Source organism: Chrysemys picta, chromosome 2, assembly GCF_011386835.1.
Source record: "Chrysemys picta bellii isolate R12L10 chromosome 2, ASM1138683v2, whole genome shotgun sequence".
Taxonomy (NCBI): domain Eukaryota; kingdom Metazoa; phylum Chordata; order Testudines; family Emydidae; genus Chrysemys; species Chrysemys picta.
In genome coordinates this window covers 217015397-217034636 of record NC_088792.1, presented here as the reverse complement: position 1 = coordinate 217034636, position 19240 = coordinate 217015397, and the positions used below count along the sequence as shown (strand labels likewise).

General features: G+C 40.7%; 1 protein-coding gene across 3 annotated transcripts in view; it reads right to left on the bottom strand.

Moving 5' to 3' along the window:
- The window catches only part of ASXL3 (ASXL transcriptional regulator 3), a 151616-nt gene that overhangs the window by 70435 nt on the left and 61941 nt on the right, over positions 1 to 19240 (bottom strand). For 2 of the 3 annotated variants that reach the window (XM_065585458.1, XM_042857081.2), the window contains one exon: positions 13708 to 13829. In XM_065585458.1, the coding sequence (XP_065441530.1) occupies positions 13708 to 13829 (122 nt within the window). Of the gene's footprint in view, positions 1 to 13707; positions 13830 to 14772; positions 14813 to 19240 lie in introns of all 3 variants that reach the window. The other variant, XM_065585456.1, reaches the window with a different exon arrangement.

Sequence of the window (19240 nt, the reverse complement as noted above, 5' to 3'; positions counted from 1 at the left end):
CACTAGTCCCCTTTATGTCATTTTCTTTTAAAAGCATAAAATCAGGCTTTTGGTTTTAAAGAGAAAGAAGATGCACCTTAGATCATTTTCCAATACAGTTTTGACAACAAAGAAGCATATAACCGTTTGCTCTACCTTAGCAGCACAACATGATAACCCATGGAATTTGCAACTAAGACATCCAAGTAAAATAAATGTAAAATAAATGTTTTGAAACCAGAATAAAAATGTGTGTGTCTGCACATCTCTTGCAGGTGCATCCTCTCCAGTATACTGCTCAGTCAATCAAGTTAACACAGAGTGTCATCAGTATGTACAGCATGTAAGGACTACAGTATTGATGCACTCACTCAGCCGTGAGTAGTGCTGCACAAAATCACTGAACATGGCAGGAATCATTTATTTCTGTGAAGGGAATCAGTCCTAATCTTGGAAACCTTGCAGCACTTGGCTTCTGTCTGCTTGACTTTGGGCATTAACCTTCAGAACACGAACATGATGGTGTTCTGGCAAATCCAGGGAAAAACGATACAAGAATAAATCTCTACAAATGGGAGTGCTTTGTGTTTCATAAATAGATCAACTACAGGGGTTAATAATGTAATACAAAAATATAAAAAGTTTAGAAACAGTGAATATCTGCCAGATTGTTTTATACAGAAAAAGACATGAGAGTCAAAGGTCTTAAAAATATATGAATATGAACTTTTGCCAGTTAAGATATTTACAAGAATTGAAAGTTTGGAACAAGTCAGAATGCACTGGACTCAATACTGATCTTCTCTAATCTTCTAATTTTCTGCAATCTTAATATTGCACTCTTTTTTCGTCTCTGATTTGTGTTTTGTTTTTTTAGATGGTACTCAAATAGAGGACATGTTTATAAGGACTAAAGGGATTATTCATACTAAACATCAGTGCCTGATTTATGAAGTTAATTCTGTAATTCATCTGTAGTACACTCAAAATATTTCACATAGGTAGAACAATTCCAAAAACCTAAACAATTCTGTTTCATTTAAATAATAATACACTATAAAATACATTCAGCCACATAAAAGTATAGTTAAACTATTTCATTAATGCATTTATAGGATGCTTATCCAAAGGCATCTAAGCACCATGCAATACAAACCAAAATAAAACATCTGGAAATCAAACAAAAGAGAGAAGCTGCTCAGATCCACATGAGGCTAGCCCAAAGGTCAGTGAAAGCAGAAACCAAAACAGTCAAGACCAATCCCAAATTTCACACCTCACCAGCCATACTAGCATGTACACAGTGCCAAAAACTGTCTCAAAACATTTCCCTCAATCCATAGTATTGCCTGGCTCAAATTAAACCCAGATGTCACTTACCCAAATAACAATGTCATTTAGAGAGTGAATTTAAAAAAAAAAAAGAAGCCAATAAAGGATTAATTGAAAAGGAAGCAAAGTTGTGTGATATCAGTCAGCATACATATGTAACCACAACCATTCTCTCTTTATTAACTCTCTTAGCAGCTTCATATATGTGTTGAACTGCAGGGAGAGGAGATTATAAACCTGCAATCTCCTATGGGGAGACCCCTAAAGTGAAGTTGAGTAGGTGCACATGACCAAACAGAGTCCGCCCCCTACCAAAACTGAGCATAGCTATTTGGGAGCACTCTCACTCACCTCCACCATGGACCTCAACCTTGTCATCAGAACCTGATGGCAACCAATATTTCCTATATATTATACAGAAAATGCAACAGAGGCATATTTGCATCAGTTTGATTGGGAAAGTAAGAGATGGGGCATTCTCCATCCACAAGAAGTTTTAGTCTATTTCGATCTAACTTAGGCATTTTCTAATGAACCTGTAAACCAATGTATCTAGGCATTGAATACAAAGGTACGCTTCTCTTCGTCACTCAGATTTATTTTAATTTACATTTTCATAATTTATTGTTTTGAGACCCATGGTCTTCTATTTAACAATCAAGCAGCTAACTATGGGAATGATCCTGGAAACTTATTGCCATGCATGGACCTTTCCTTGCGTCTGGAAGAAGTGAAGTAAAGTTCCGTACATGTGGATACGTGCAGAATTGTGCCCTAGGATAATGAAAGCTATAAAGCTACATGCACATTGTATTTTACTTGAGTTAGTTATAAAAGTACCAATGAAGAATATGGTTTCCAGCGAGGAAAAAATGTTAACTACTAACTCAACCCATGGCTGTCCTCCCTCAAACCTCCCACAGCAAAGATATGGAAAAAGCAACTGAATAATTGATATCTATTGTAAGGCAATGTCCGGGATTTTTGTCAGCCCACCCTGTTTGCTGGGGATGCTAACCCCTGCTGACTCATCACGGCAGATGGAGCTTGTTGGCTCCACACTGGATTTAAGGCCCTTTGGGCAGTGGGAGCCGAGGTCTAGCACTGAGAGGTTTTTGCAAGAAAACCGTAGGAAGAGACAAGCTTAGGAAGAAATCTCAGTCAGAGGTTTATGTTTTTATCGTTATTTTAGTAACCAGTAAAACCAAATTCCAGAAAGAGTAAGTTTGAACTAAAGAAGCGTGTGCATACTCTTGTAAGGTGGAGACTCTACCTTCATAGACCTAGTGTGAGGTTTATCAATTTTAGGATACAAGACTACTGTAGGATATGAGAAGAATCTTGTATCCTAAGATTAATTAGGATAAAAGGCTGTAAAAGGCAGAGTCCAGAAGAGAACACAAATTTCTTGATACACAGCCCACTGTACTACCTGTAGAATTCTAATTCCCAACTGATTTCCATTAAGTAGTCACGAAGGAAAGCTTGCTTTTTTTTTTTTGCCCCCACTAGAGAGCAGCAGTGCACTGGAGGTTTTGTGGTATTTCCTAAAATACGGGCCAATTATATTTAACTGATTTTAAGGTTGCAAAGACTCTCTGACCCAGGTGGGAAAATGGCTGTTCTCCCTGCTAACAACTGAAAAATGCCTCCGTTAGGGGAGGAATAAAAGAAAATGATATCAAGTCAAACAGTAACTGTGGAGAAGAAAAACCAAGCACCCTAAAGATGGTGTAAATTCCCCTCCAATACCAGAAGAGCAAAACGTCAAGTTTGTTTGTACCTTACACTGCTCTGAAATCTGTGTGACTTCTTATTTTTTTACATCTCTACAATTCATAAAGAAACAGTGCAGCACACAGATAAAGAATGAATATAGAAAAACACTTCTATTTGAGATTAAATGCATGACATTCTCAGAACGTTAAAAAATCAGTTATTAAGAACAGAGATATGTAACACTCGGTTGCATCAGGCAACATCATCCTGGATTGCTACTTTGTTCTATAAATGTCAAGTCTACATTCTGAAACTTCTATCATGAAACATAACCTTTGAAATTTCACACATTATGGATCAGAAATGTTAGGCTATGGAATTTTTCTGTTCTGACATATGAAAAACAGGATCTATGACATGCTGAAGAAAATCTATTACGCAAAATAAATAATGAGTCCACACCATGACCATGGATTCTAAACTGGAAAAGAGGAAACAGATAGATTTATACTGTATCACCAATTCATTTCACATCACCATAAATTCAGTCTTTGTCCCTTCGCTTACCCCTATTCTGCTAGCCAAATTAAGAAAGTATAACAACTGCTATTTCTCCATTAAATTAAAATCTCACTGAAAACTTTTTTTCACAGATTCTAAAAAAACCCACAGCAGTGAGCATTACAACATACTTCCAACATTCTTATGAGGCTTCTACATGCTTAAGATTTTTAACACACATTAAAAATGCTGAATTATAAATATATAAGTGCAATACTAAGCACCTTGTACAATAGTATTATGTTAAAACTGTCTCATGAAAACGGCTACAGAATACAAGAGTAAGATCCAAATACATGGAAGGAATTTATTTATTCCATACTAGACCTGTGGAACAGGATCAATAATGTATATAAGAGTAATGGTAAACAATTTTGAGAGGCAGTGTAGTCCAGTGGATAGAGTACTGGACTTGAACTCAGGAGACTTGGGTTCTAGTCTCATCTCTGCCACTTGTCTGCTGTATAACCTTGAGCACGATACTTCTGTATCTGTTTGGATTCCCACCTTTTGTCATGTCCATTTAGACTGCAAGCTCTTTGGGTCAGAGCTTTCTTCTGGAATGTGTTTGTATAGTCACTAGCACAATGGGGTGCCATTATTGGTCAGGCTTCTATATGCTACTGTAATACAAATTAACTGAACATTGTGTACATGAGCGATGGCATGGAGGTAAAATGTAATAAAACATAGGGCAGCACGTGTGTGTTAAACCAGCATTACTTCTTCTATAAGAAGCTTGATCATACATTCACAGCTACAATTTCCATAGATCATTGTAGTTCAAAAGTAAATCTATTTTTTGTTGCTTTTCAACAACACAAAGAAACTGGAAAGACAAAAGAGCTGATGTTTGTGTTAAATAACCATTCTGACTTGCATGAGAATCGGGACAAGGATGGCATGTGCATCAACTCACTAATAATTTTATTTTCAAAAAAGAAGAAAGTTTGTTTCAAAACAAAATATTGTTTGTGTAGTATTAAGTGGTTAACAGTGATCAACTGAAAAATCTTCTATGGAGGAAAAACTCTTAAAGGTATATAGCAATTATTTTACTAGAACCCCAGAACACACTGATACTTACTCACACAATAGATATCGAGGGCCATAAACCCATAAGACAAAGATTCAAGCGTATATCTGAATGGATCTGTCTTCCAACTTAGCAAAAAGTAAACAAGCTACACGGGAAGCAGCTTGTGTCGTATGTTTTTATTTTAATAACAAAACTGGACTATATTAATGTGATCTAGGTACTGGTTAGTTCGCACTTGCAGGGTCTACATGGTGCAGTGCAGCATGCTAGTACGCGCTGCAATTTACAGCCCCATAGTCTGAACTGCTGAGCCATGCAGACTGTTTTGTTATTAAAATAAAAACCAAATCACCATTTTCTTTTAAACCAAACTCCCCAACCACGGTGCACAGAACACACAAAGGATATGCTCAGCTAGATTCTCTCTCTGTTTTCCCTAAATAAAACATGTATCATACCACTTTTAACTGAACTAGTGACATTGCATCAATATAAATAGCAATTGTGCAATGCATCTTGCTTCTCTGCAGACCTGCTCCATGCCCACACACAGCATGCCAGTCAATAGTGCAGGCACACTGCCATCTGGGTACCTATCCCACAGTTCCCAGCATAGCTCCCTAAAGTAATGGATTGTGAGAGATTTGGAAAGGCTTCTTGGAACCCAAGGGAGTCATGGAAAAAGGTGGTCCAACTTCCATATCTCCCTGGGAAACGCAGCCATTTCTGCAAAATATTTTCAAAATGGTGGTCAGGCTAAATGGATAGAGCTCATTCTTTGCTCAGGGAGAATTTTCTGCTGGAGGCCATGAAAATTAATGGCCAGACATTACATGTGGCCCAGGAGACGCAGCAGGGAACGTTCCAGTGGAAACTTAGATGAGCAGTACATGGAAAATGTTGGGCAACTTGTTTGTCGAGAGAGAAGCTCGATCCGTCCTCATCCTAGCTTAAGTGGCTCCATGAGTTACTTAAAAGAGAATTTTGTCAAGCCAAGTGCTACATTTGGGACAAGACCACCACACCAACTGGTGGATAGAGTTGTTCGAGACTTTGGAAAAGCAGCAGTGGCTACAGAACTTCTAAAGAAGGAGACCTTTTATTCCGTGTCTCAAAAGCTAACCCCAACAATGAAGCAGTGGTGGATTTGACCTGAGGTAGTTGCTAATACAGTAACTCCTCACTTAACGTTGTAGTTATGTTCCTGAAAAATGCGACTTTAAGCTAAACGATGTTAAGCGAATCCAATTTCCCCATAAGAATTAATGTAAACGAGGGGATTAGGTTCCAAGAAAAATTTTTTCACCAGACAAAAGACTATTATATATATATATACACACACACACACACACACACACACACACAGTATAGGTTTTAAACAAACAGAGAGTGGGATATTTCCCTTACTGCTAAATGATGAACTAGCAATTGGCTGAGCCCTCAAGGGTTAACTCTCTCACTCTGCAAGGCAGCAGGAATGGAGGGAGATAAGCGCATTTCCCTTAAGTACATTGCCTTGTTAATTAGATCAGCTTGCTGAGACCTCCGTCCTGAGCCCTGCTCTATGGAAGATGGGCTAAGTGGGGTGCAGGAGCAGGGGACAGGGGGACACCCTCACATTAGCCCCCCTCTACCTTCCCTCCCCCTCAGCACAGCAAGCAGGAGTCTTGGGGAGCAGCTCCAAGGCAGAGGGCAGGAGCAGCACATGGCAGTGGGGGGAGGGACACAGCTGAACTGCAGGCAGCTGCTGCACAGGGAACTTAGGGGAGCAGCAACAGAGGGTCCTGTGGCACCTTTGAGACTAACAGAAGTACTGGGAGCATAAGCTTTCGTGGGTAAGAACCTCACTTCTTCAGATGCAAGTCAGATGCAAGTTAGGGGAGCAGGGAGCTGATAGGGGGCGTTGATAGGGGGCTGCCGGTCCACCCTGGTTCCAAGCCCCCCCAAGCTAGCTGCAAAGGGCTGCTCTTCCCGCAAGCAGTAGACAAAGCAGGTGGCTGCCAAACAACGTTAGAAGGGAGCATTACACAACTTTAAATGAGCACGTTCCCTAATTGATCAGCAACGTAACAACGAAACAACATTATCCGGGACGACTTTAAGTGAGGAGTTACTGTACAAGGATACATTTTTATGATTTTGGGTGTGGGAGATGGTAAAGGAGAGGGGTGCCCAGAAGGATTTAATACAGTAATGTTCCAAGCTTAAAAAGTTTTGCTTAATGAAATTTTGGAGAAAGAAATCCTGAAAACCATGTTTATTAAAACACAAAACATGCAGGCCAGCTGCAATAAGCACCCAATACAATTAGCCACAACCCCACACACAGTTAGTTGTTGGACACAACATGAACAGAGAATGAACCTACTCCTGTTCTCTTTTTCCTGACAATAGGCAAGGGTTGAGTACCATGGAAATGACCAGGAGGCAAGTTCTATAAATACTGCTACTGTCCCATACCATAGCACTGTGTTGAGGAGCTGGTGTCCATGCACAGGGACCTGTGGAAGGACACACCGTGCACTTTGCTTTCGGGTTCTACATGTATTTCCTGAAGAACAACCTCTGGAACACTTGCGCTTCCAGCCTCATTTTCCTGTCATGATATTTTTAAGTCATGACTTCTCAGTTCTCTTCCCTATTTGTCTTGGCATTCAAAAAAGCAACTTAGTTTGTCCTCCTCACACTTCTGTTTCTTGGCTGCATTTAGTACGTTCTATCACTGTCCCTTCCCATGTTTCCCTGAAGGTAAAGAAACAATTCATCTTTCTCATTTTTCACCTGTTGACACGAAGATTTGTCAAGCAATCTGCCTCTTGTGTTGCCAGATGTCTGATCACTCTCCGCTTATGTTGAGCTAGCATTTCCCAACTGTGGCCTTGATGCAATGGTGGTTTCTAAAATGAAATATAAGGAAATGGTTAATATGCATATTAACACACTAGACCCCTTACAATACCAAGAATGCAATACAAGCAAAAAATTTTCAGTTCACTTTGGAATTCCAAAGCCTTCAAGGAAGACATCCTGTGCTAGGATTAGAGGTAATGATCGTCTCCCTAACATTTATTTATTTTTGTTCCCCGATGAAATTTTGGATTAGCTGCAAGGGGTCTGAGTGTGTTCCTGGTAGGAGGTAAAGAATGTACGTTGCAGTACAGTGAGACTAATACTGGGTTACTTACTGCAGACTGCAAGATGCCTGGAAAGACCCTCTGCACTAGATTGTAGCAAAGTAAAGAAATTGCTATTAAGGTGAGCATGAGGGGGGCAAGGGGAAGAGAGGCTAATATATTTGCTGTTACTTATTTTCTCAATTGGTAACATAGGATGTGCAATGGAGCTGAAGAAAGTGAAGCGAGTTTATATGAGGGCCAGGGAGTTTGGAAACTGAATTAATGATGAATGCCTACAGCACTGTCTTTACCAGAATATTTTTTTAGAAGATTTGGGAAACTTTGGGCTAAATTACACCATTATCTGATAGGCCGCTATCTTGTGCTGACTGACAGAGCGATGCTTTCACTGCTCTGGCCTATAGCTGCTTTAAAGCAGGTTGCTACCTGATAATAGCTTCGGCTTGTGTCCCATGTACATGATAGAAAGACATCAAAAGTGGCTGGAAACAGCTAAGTGCTTTATGTCCTCTTACCCAAAAGCAGCATGTGGACCAAGCCATAATCCCCATCATGTAGCTTTCTGAAAGCATTCCGTTTTGCCATTTTCAATGTCTCTGTGGTTTTGTAACTTTATTTTTTAGTTTTCCCTGCTTGGTCACCCTGTTGAGACTGGTCTTGTGGCATGGCTCAGAAACACCTATGCAGAATTTGCCAAGTACTTGTATCCTTACTTCGAACAGCAAGTGTAGCTGACAAAAGGGGTGTTGTGCGTGGGGCATATGGAGAGGGCTCCTGAATCTGGCAGTATTCACTGGCGGAACACAACAAAGCAAGTGGAGGGGTTCCTTCCTGCCTCACGAGAGATTGCATCTACCCATTTCACAACAGTTATAGCAACACTCAGATGAACCCAGCCATCAAGCATGCAGATAAAGCCCAAAGCAGTAAAAACAGCAGCAGCAACATACCTTGTGTGGAGGTCCCCTTATTTCCTGAGCATCACATCCTCCCAAAACCCACTTGGCTGCTGTCTCTGGAACTTGTCTCAATCAAGAGGGCTTGAGGCCCCAGCACAGTCGCAGACATGTCCTGGCCCTCACTCTGATTCTAGGCCTGGATGATGGTGTCCTCCTCCTCTTCTACCCACAGCACACTGCTGTCAAAAAGGAACTCCGCTCCATTAATTCCAAAGGCCAAAAATGAGGCAGATTTTCTTCCCTGCCTGGAAGGTCTACTAGCACCCCAGGCATTGTTGCACTGCAGCTTCAGACTCTTTATCTTCTCCTGGCACTGTCCCAGAGCAAGTGATAAGCTCCTGGGCAAAATGCTTTTACACCTGGTCACAACAGAGTTCAGCAGACACTATCACTTCACCATCCTAGTGGTTCACAAGCGTCCTGTGTCATCTGCATCAGACCAGTCGGTAGATATGCTCATATGATGGCTTCTTCTGAGAAAAGCCCCAAGAGCAGCTTGGTAAATGTAGCAATCACAAATAAGTGGATGCTGGTGAGAACGTGTGTGCCATGAGATCTAAAGTGGGTACAGTAGCTCATTCAGTACAGGTGAGGGACTTGCAGAAAACTTGACCCAGATCAATAGAACAGAAGGCGAAGTGGAGGATGGAGTAATTGCCCATCGCAGCTGCTATGCCAGAACTTGAAGTCTGTACTTGAGTTAACCTTGCTCACAGCAAGTGCAACTTACATACTGCTGTGATCACCTGTGGTCCATTGGTAGCAACTGTGTGTGTGGATTGTTACTTGCATGGTAGGAGATGCTCACACTGGTTAGTAGGCCAAAATCCCCTAGTGTAGACAAGATCATAAAGGGCAAAACAACATGGGAATGCATGCCTCATCCCCTGCCCAATAGTATTGGTAAGAAGAGCTGTGTAGCATGCACCTGCCTCCAAAAGCAAGAAAGAAATAAGAATCTAGCAAAGGAGAACCTGCCAGCAGAAGCCACACATAAATGGGAGCTCTACCTCAGGAATTATTTTCGAGCAAGCCATCATAAACTAGGATCAAGTTGTTAAACCCTCCACTCAGTTATAATCAAGAGCAAAGTCAGGTGGTGAAAATCCCCCACCCTCCACAAAAGGGGAGACAAATGTGCCACATACTGGAAACACACCCAAGACTGAAATACTCAAAACACTTACCCCAAAAGTGTAACGAAAGAGAGGGTGGCAATGCTAAAAAGCTCCAGGGATTGGGACATTAACACAGGCCTTGCAAGATGAGAACACGAGATGCGAGCTATGACACAGACTTTTAGAGTGGACTAGCACTGCAACCTCCCCATCCCTGAAAAGCAGAGCGCAGTAAGGACTAAGCAACAGTTCCCATCCCCCACCGCCATTCTGAGTTAGTCATGGGCAGGACCCAGGGCTCAAGAGGTGCCCTCCTCCTCACACTACAGGCATAGCCACAGAAGCATGGTGATACTGGAACAAATTCCAGTACACAAGGGGAAGCATGTCCTAAGATGCAGAATGTTGCAGGGGAAGCTAAACCTACTTTTAGTGGTCTAAAACAAAGGATTTTTAGAAATCTTTATCAAAAACAACCCAAACTCCAACATAATACTTTAAAGCCAACACCATATGATTTGTTTGGTTTAATAACTATATTAACAGAGCAGACCGCTCCACTTGAGCTCAGGTCTTCAAGTAATATTTCACATTATCAGCTGGACTTTCACTTACATTTAGTGGGCAAAAATTAAACAAAAGATCATTATTAATTAAAAAAATCTTGCCCTTATTTAATATGATGAAGGGGGAAAATGGTTGAAAGAATGCTTTGTGGACTGTCATTTTGTGAGGGATTTGTTTTATTAAAGAAAAAATAAATGTACAACCAGGCAAATGCTCACTGTGACATTGTACAGCATTAGTAGCTCTTACTAAGAGCACAATGAAGGTTTAGCTTCTTGTTATTGCAGACGAGAACCAGTAAGTTAATATCAGTTGGTGGAGTGTCACATACAATTGCCCAATGTTTCTGTGTATTCAAACATACTGCAGGCTCTTCTTTGTGCAAAGACGACACATTATGTGTCCATAACAGCAACAGAAACCCTGAAGAGAGGATATATGGTAGGTGAATAAACTTTCAACAGCAATTTTCTGAATAAAATTGCTATTGAAAGTTCATTCACCTATTTTATAGGATTTACAATACTGGATTAAATCAAATACACATCTTGCCTGGCCAATACTCAATGCTTCATAGGCAAGTAAAAAAAGTGCAAAAAATCTCATCGCCTCAATACACCTAACCAATTATATAATGTTGTACATGGGATAAAACATTCTTCACAGACAGCTGTAATAATAAACTCGCAATTTGAAGCATAAGATCTAATTACTATAATCTTAATTAAAGCTGCTTTCCATTCTTTCTATTGACTACTTAGCATTCTGGTGCTCTTGCAAACCTACTGCCTTATGGGCAGTTTTGCAAGGACTTCCATCTCGGATATGAATTTTTATATTAATTAAGCTTCTGTAATTGCTTTTGGTCTCTGTTCATTTGTTTTATTTTTGTTTTCAGCATTTTCCATCCCCTTCACTCCCCCAAAAGAAAGTAAGTGACAAATCTGACCCTAAGTGTTTAGATAAATGGTGATTCTTTTCTGCTCTAAAGATTAGGAGTTCATGTAAAAGAGTAGTGGCTTACTCAAATTTCAGTACACTTACATATTACAAAAAATCTAAATTAAATGAAGTTTCAGACACCGTTTGCCTCACTCACAACTCACCCATACTCCACACAATTAGTAAAGTCTGCTGCATCCGCCGCTCTACTTCTGCTGACCCAGAAGCCTGAAGGCTCCAATTTAGCAAACCACCCCATTCTGCAACTCATGTAGGCATGTGCTTCAAGTTAACTTCAAGCACGTGCTTAAATCCTATTGACTTTAATGGGACTTAACCTTTAGTGCTAAATTGTTCTGCTGAACAGGGATGGACATAAGCACATGCTTAGGTGCTTTGCTGAGCTGTGGCCTAAGTTAATAACTCTGGAATGGCCTAGTGTTTGAGATAGTTGGCTTCAACTACCATTTTTATTTGCTAAATGTAACCTAGACACGAAATAAGGGGAAAATTAACCAACCCAACCTCATTACACCAATATTTAACAAAAGTTTTATTTTATTTCATAAAATAAAATCTTTAAGAAATGGAAACCATTTCTGCGTTTGGCAAATAGATAGCAGGATTAGAGTGATGTTTTTTAAACAAGCATTTCTATGGTTTTTCATTCAATCTGCTCTGACATGAAACTGATTAGCACCGTTTTGAGCCAATTTTTCACACCATTATAGTGTTCAGTTTACATCAAACCATGAATATTCAGTCACTTGTTCTAAGCTTTATTATTTATTGTGCAACCCAAACCCATCCAAACTCAGCTTATTCAAAACAAAGACATTCTCAGGTACTGTATTTTTGCTAGGGTTACCATATTTCAACAATCAAAAAAGAGGACGGGAGGAGCCCCGCCCTAGCCCCGCCCCTGTCCTATCCTAGCCCCGCCCCTGCCCCTTCCACTCCCTCCCACTTCCTGCCCCCTCAGATCTCCCAACCCTCTCCCCCACTCCTTGTCCCCTGACTGCCCCCCAGGACTCCACCCCCTCCCTAAGCCTCCCTGCCTCTTGTCCCCTGACTGCCCCCTCCTGAGACCTTCCCCACATCCTAACTGGCCCCCTAGGACCCTACCCCCTACCTGTCCCCTGACTGCCCCAACCCTTATCCACACCCCCACCCCCAGACAGACCCCCGGGACTCCCACGCCCCATCCAACCACTCCCCACCCCCTGACAGCCCCCCCCCCAGAACTCCTGACCCATCTAAACCCCTCTGCTCCCTGTCCCCTGACTGCCCCCTCCTGGGACCCCTGCTCCTAACTGCCCTCCAGAACCCCACCCCCTACCTAAGCCTCCCTGTTCCTTGTCCCCTAACTGCCCCCTCCTGAGACCCCCCCACCTGTACCCTGACTGCCCAAAACCTTACACCCCCAACCCCCAGACAGCCCCCCCCCGAACTCCTTACCCATCCAACCCTCCCCCTGCTCCCTGTCTCTTGACTACCCCCCCTCCCCCGAACCTCCCTGCCGCTTCTCTGACCCCTGGCCCCCTTACTGTGCTGCAGAGCAGCGCGCTCGACAACGGGGGAGGGGAGCAGGGTCGGAGCTCCAGACGGCCTGAGGCCGAGGCGAACGGCCGGCGATCTGTGAATGCAGGGAGGGAGGGGGAAGGAGAGAGAGGAGGGGAGTGGTGTCAAGTTTCAGGAGAGAGGAGGGGGAAGTGAAGGAAGGGCTCTGGCTCTGGCTGTCGGAGCCCCGGCTGCTCTGTAAGCTGCGCGCACGCTCTGTACGGGGGGGGGGAGGAGGGGAAGTCCGGACATTGACAAATTCCCCCCGGACGCTATTTTTAACTCAAAAAAGCCGGACATGTCCGGGGGAATCCGGACGAATGGTAACCCTATTTTTGCATTAAATACAGTATGTGGGGACACACTCTATAGAGAAACTGAACAGCAAGTACATTCACCTCTCAGTGCTACAATCTCTCACAAAATCTGTTTTGCAAATTTTTTTTTTTTTTTAAAGTTTGTCAACAAAACCTAGGAAGTAACAATAAAGCATACAAAACTTTTTCGCTTGCATAGAAGCCATTTAAAAAAACTCTCAAGTATACAATAATAAGCATGATTACAGCACTAGTGCACAGAACACAAAAGCTTCAAAATTTTCCCCCACAACAGTTCTTCTTATTACAGATGTTTACAGATCAAGAAAATAAAATGTCCAGCTAAATAAGTTGCTGGTACTTTTATTCGAAATGTCTTAACATTTTTCTGTGGTGTTTCTCACTGATTGCTTGTTTAAATAGTCAGGCAACACGTTAAAAAGAAAGCCACCTGACTACCAATAAATACCAGCTTACCTGTTTAAGTGCCTTTTTGGTGTGCTGCTGGAAGGAAGACACTAGCTTGCTTTGCACTGGTGTGTTAGTAAGGCTTGAGTCTCGATTGGAAGACGCTTCTTCAGGTATCTGCTTTGGACAAACTATGAAAAAAAAAAACATTTTAAGAATACCATTGCTTAGGCACTTGAGGTCTTAAGAGGCTCCTGCAAATGGAATAAGGGACCCTGTCACCAAAAAGCAATCTCCACGGCTGATGACCCATGAAAGTCATGGAGTCCCAGGATCTGTAGAGACGTGAATTTTCAGCCACACGCTAACTTCTAATGCATCGCTTCACAAATGTTTGTTTCTAATCAAGTTCAACCCCTAGACTTGAACAGAGATGAGAGCTGAGTTCCAGAATAAGAACGTTCACACTGCAAGTTATACCAGTATGACTACAGCAGTCTAATTATATTGCTAAATTTCCCCTTGTAGACATCCAAGCTCTAAGTGGCAACAGGGGCTGGGCCAGGACAGAAGTTGTGGAGTGTAGAAAGCTCAATTACATGCACTGAGCTCTTTTCCATGTCACCCCACCACACTGGGGCTCCTCTCCAATTTAGAAAACTAAACTTCTCTTGAATAAGCCAGTCTGTTGTAGAACCAAATTCTGTACCCTTCTGTATAGCTCAGGAGCTCATGGGTATTTTCCATGTGATCAAGCCTTGACGTGGCAATTGAAATATTTTACGTATATCACAATGTTTTCTAAACAGAAGTAGACAGTAACTTATTTTCCCCAGGAAGTTTAACAAGATTACATGTCTGAATATATATTTAGAAGAGAGACACTGATGGCCCTGTGTTCTAAAAATATTTTAACTATGTAACTGCATAACCAATTGTACTGGCTTCTAAGAAGCCATCCCCGACTATCATGTAACTATTGCCTGGTAAACCAAGAACACACACATGCTCATTTGAATGATGGACTGGAATAGCTCACAAAGAGGAGTTCTGGTCTCCCACGCAAATGTATGTTGCTAATTTTCAGGTCTCTTAAAAATACATGTTTTAATGAGTGAATATTACAATACTTGCTTTTAAACAGCTGCCTGAATATGTGTTTGTCTGAGGGTCTCTAAGATTAAAAAAAAGCAAAGTAAATTAATTTATTTTTTAAATCCAACTATGTTTAAACAATATTAAGGCTGCAAAAACAGCCAAAACATTCTATTAGACTTACTTTTTAGCAGATATAAGTAAAATGGCTGTAAAAATGATTGAAGACTCTGATGCTTTGTCTATACTGCTACTCCCACCAATTTCAAACACCAGTGTAGCTAAAACAGTGTTAGAACCAGTTTGAATTTGGGGTAAATTTCCCCATGCTCACGTAGTAACTGGTTTCAATCCTGCCCTCAGATACACAGTGAAGATTGCCACATATCTTGGAATATCTACTATAATACTATGCACGTGTAAACAACCTAGTAGATGGTTTTCCAAAATGTGCAATGGGGTGTACCACATCTATAAAAGCAGGTTTGGGATCCTCAAAAGAGTTGCAATGGCATATGTCAGCTGTGAATTTGTCCTTATACTTTTATCTTGATTTGCTGTGTGTTTTTTTATTTTTATTGCTCAGTGGAGTGAGCAGAGAATTCAGTGCCACTCAATTTCTTCGTCTTCGGTAATGCCTTCCACCATTAATATTACTGAAACTTTTTTTTGTATTTATAAGATAAAGTATGGAATTCTGACAACTTAATTGCCAATAATTCATTGCCAGTATGAGGTATAACTGGTAACACACTGAACATTTGTTTTCATCTTTAGAGAAAAAAAACAGTCAATACTCATCTCACAAATGGTAGAGAAAGAACTACTTTTTCATACTTATGTCATTATGTCAATACAGTTCTCATAGTGGATTGGGAAGCGAGTTTTGCCAGAAGCTTTATAAGTGAAATTTGTCTCTTTTTTCTTTTTTGCTTATGCTGAAATTATGCCTCACAATACCTCGGGGAGCTGATGGGCAAAAAATGCCTTGAACTCAACTGCATCACATGGTTTGGATAAGAGTCTTTTTCACATGATCAGCAAAGCTCACTATCAAAGTGACAACTTAAAGTAGCAAGAAGGTGTCAGCAGCAAACAAACACGCTAGTCTAAATATTTATTTAACCCCATCTCTGCAATATTTGTGCACCTAAGATATAAAACACACAATCCAAAAACAGAAACTCAATATTTTAAATTGCTCAACTTCTGTTTCCACATCCCTTTTTGTTTTTAATAAGAAATTTTCATGGATTGTTATATTTCTATTAGATAGCCAGTTTGTTTTGTTGGCAAAGCAAAGGGGTCAAAGAATTGAAGGAAAGGCAAGAGTTGTTCTATGTACATAAAGCCCTACAATGTAAGAAAGGGCAGAAGAGTGGAATCTATTATAAAAACGAATTTTAGAAAAAATATGACAGGAAAGCCACAAAGTGTCCTTCATAAGAAAGCAACATGTCCTGTCACTAAGCATATATTTTATTCCTCCATGGTGACAGGGAACCCCACCCACTCCTTATATAAATAGAAAAGTCCAATTTTGATGCAATTTCCAGGATATAAACCCAAGTGTCCTTCATTTACTTCGGTGATGATACAAGTTCACAAAGTTGTGATGCTGTATCACCATCCAAATGACAAGAAGTCATAGAGCAAATGTCAAACTCTTGATGCAAAAATCTCAGGACAAAGCCACAATGTTTGTAACCATAAAGAATGGAGGGGAGAAGTCTTATTATCTTACTTCCTGCGAATGAAAAGTGATACAGAAGGAAAACTAAAGGGAAAAGTCGAAGAGTAGAAGTAATAGCAATACTCCAAGGGGAATGGCAATATTCAGAAAAGCAACACTCAGCAACAAAACAGTCAGCTCCAATATGCAAAACAGAATGAAGAATAGTGTAATAGAAAACAGAGTTGTAAGCAGGAAGGGCTAGAAGTAACTGGGCACATGTCCATATACATCAATGATAAGTAGATGGAACTGCCACATGCACACGTACACTATATCAGAAATGTGGGATCCTTTGTTCTCTCTGGATTATAAAACAGCAGCAGCAACACAACTGACTGCCTATGCAAAAAGTTCTGAGTAGCATGGAGCAGAGTGGGAGAAACATCTGGGTAGTCAGCAATTATTCACCGCTAGTGCCAAGAGGAAGTAGGGGAAGAGAAAGGAAGCAAACAGAATTAAGGCAAGGGAGGCACTTCATTCAGTGATATAATTAGCATTACTGTGTTCTATTCTATATGTCATCTCCTCCAAGGGTACAGGACCCAGTAGAGGAAGTGAGAAGAAAGTGGCTGTGAGACAATAAACTGTTAGGTCTTTGAATTGACAGATGAGCAGGGTTTTAGGTAGAAAGGAAATAGAAGGTAAGAATTCCTTTGTGAGTGTTCAGAGAGCCTAAAATGAAAAAGGGTTAAAAAAAAAAAAAAAAAAAGAATAGCCCAAAATACTTAAGACAAGGTTTATATAACCTTTTCCCTTCCATTTTCTCTTCTCCTTTTAGAAGCAACTTTTCTTCATAGTGAGAAAGATACATTTAACCACAGCAGTTGAGAAAGTTTGTCTACTAATAGCCATATTACAAAAAAAATTAATATTACTACCATATGCTAAAAACTGTAGTCTACCTCAAGAATAAAATCTATGCCCATACTCTTTAATATTAAACTATATAGAAAACATCCTCAGAAAAAACATAAAAATATCTGACTAAAATATCCCACAAAATTCTATATATTTTCTTTGGGTGACACAGATATATACTTGTTTTGACATAATTGGTCATGGCTTGTCAACACTGATATATCAAGCAATTCACCTGAGTCACACTTTGATCTACAGAGCTTAACTTGCAAAATCTGAACAGTTCGCATCTCTAATCTGTTAGCTTTATTCTTTATCAAACAAAATATAGTTTGGGAGGTAAAGTGATTGTATAGTTCTTTGTATAAGGGAAATAGCAGTATTATGAAAACATCAGTAACAGTGCTCAAACACATTTTTTTGGAAAAGAAAAAACAGAAAAAAAGCCCTGTAAAATGATACGCTCACGTTAAAGTAACCAATGCTGCACAAGATATAATGGAACCTAAGAACTCCATAAATCTCAGAAAACTGTGGATCCTCATTCCACAGCTAGGCAACTTTTTCATCAGAGAAGTATGATCTGTCACTAACGAACCACCAACCTTTCAGGCCTCACTAATTCTGCTCTATAGCAGAGAATAATAGAGCCAAGAGACCTCACCCAATTAGCTCCCAGCCTCTCACATTGCACCACCTCAGTAGCTGAGACCTTCCCACCCACAGCAATGAAGCAAAGGGTAGTCAATCTTGCCCTGGAGGGGGTAGATAATTTTCCTTCGTAACTGCTGGTGGGAAAATGAAGAAAATAAATCAAAAACTGGGTCTCTGTCCGATCTGTAAGCTGAGGAAGAGTCCCATATGTTCAGGCTGTGATCCCATTAAACTTCTGCTGGGGAAAAGCCCACTGCACATTAGTATCAGACTATACACCAAACATATTCAGCGGAATCCTTAAGCATCATTCCCAAGAGCCCAATTGCTATAAGTCACAGGCTGCCTTGAATGAGCCAAAATTTCCACTCCTGGGAAGGAAGAGTGTGGAAAGCCTCAATGAATACTTCATAGCCAAAGGAAGGGGAATATTAGCTCCACAGTCAAGAGTTATCCTTGTGGTTTCTTAGTCCAGAAAACACACAGAATTTCAATGGACTAACAATTGCAAAGACAAAATTTCAAGACTCAGAATGAATCTGATCCTCCAACTTCTGCATGGCTGACCTACTATATCCACTACTGTTACACTAGAGATGAATTTGTCACAATGTAATCAGTTTCACTTTTGAAACTAAAGAAGTTTTACATTTAAGTAGTGCTGGGAACTGTAGTTTTTGTTAGGATGTAGTAAGGTCACCTAGGGCTACTCTACATTTAAAAAGCTGAAGTTGGGGTTCTCCTGTCGGCGTAGGTACTCCACCTCCCTAAAAGGCAGTAGATGGGTTGATGGGAGAAATCTCCTGTTGACCGACCAAGCGTTGTCTACACTGGGGGTTAGATAGGTTTAACTGCATCACTCAGAAGTATGGATTTTTCACACCCCTGAGCAATGTCCAGACCTAATTTCCTAGTGTAGATGAGGCCCTACTCAGAGCTGGTCACACTTCAGAATCTATGTTTGGGCTGGGACTGGAAGTGGAAGTCACATCTTTCTATGGATCACTACCATGTCCATCTTGAGATCATGATGCTCCTCTGACTGGAGTGAAGATGGAACCCAATGGGTTTCAGACAATCTGGAGATGGATACTGTTTTGACTACAGACCACACTACTGTGGTCTGCCACGCACAGTAGGATATTATAACCATTTCTTATCCTAGACTATTAACATTTTGGATCTTAAACACTAAGTATGGCTTCATCTTTACATGTACTTGGATGACCTACAAATAATGAAAAGAAAACCTACTAGAGG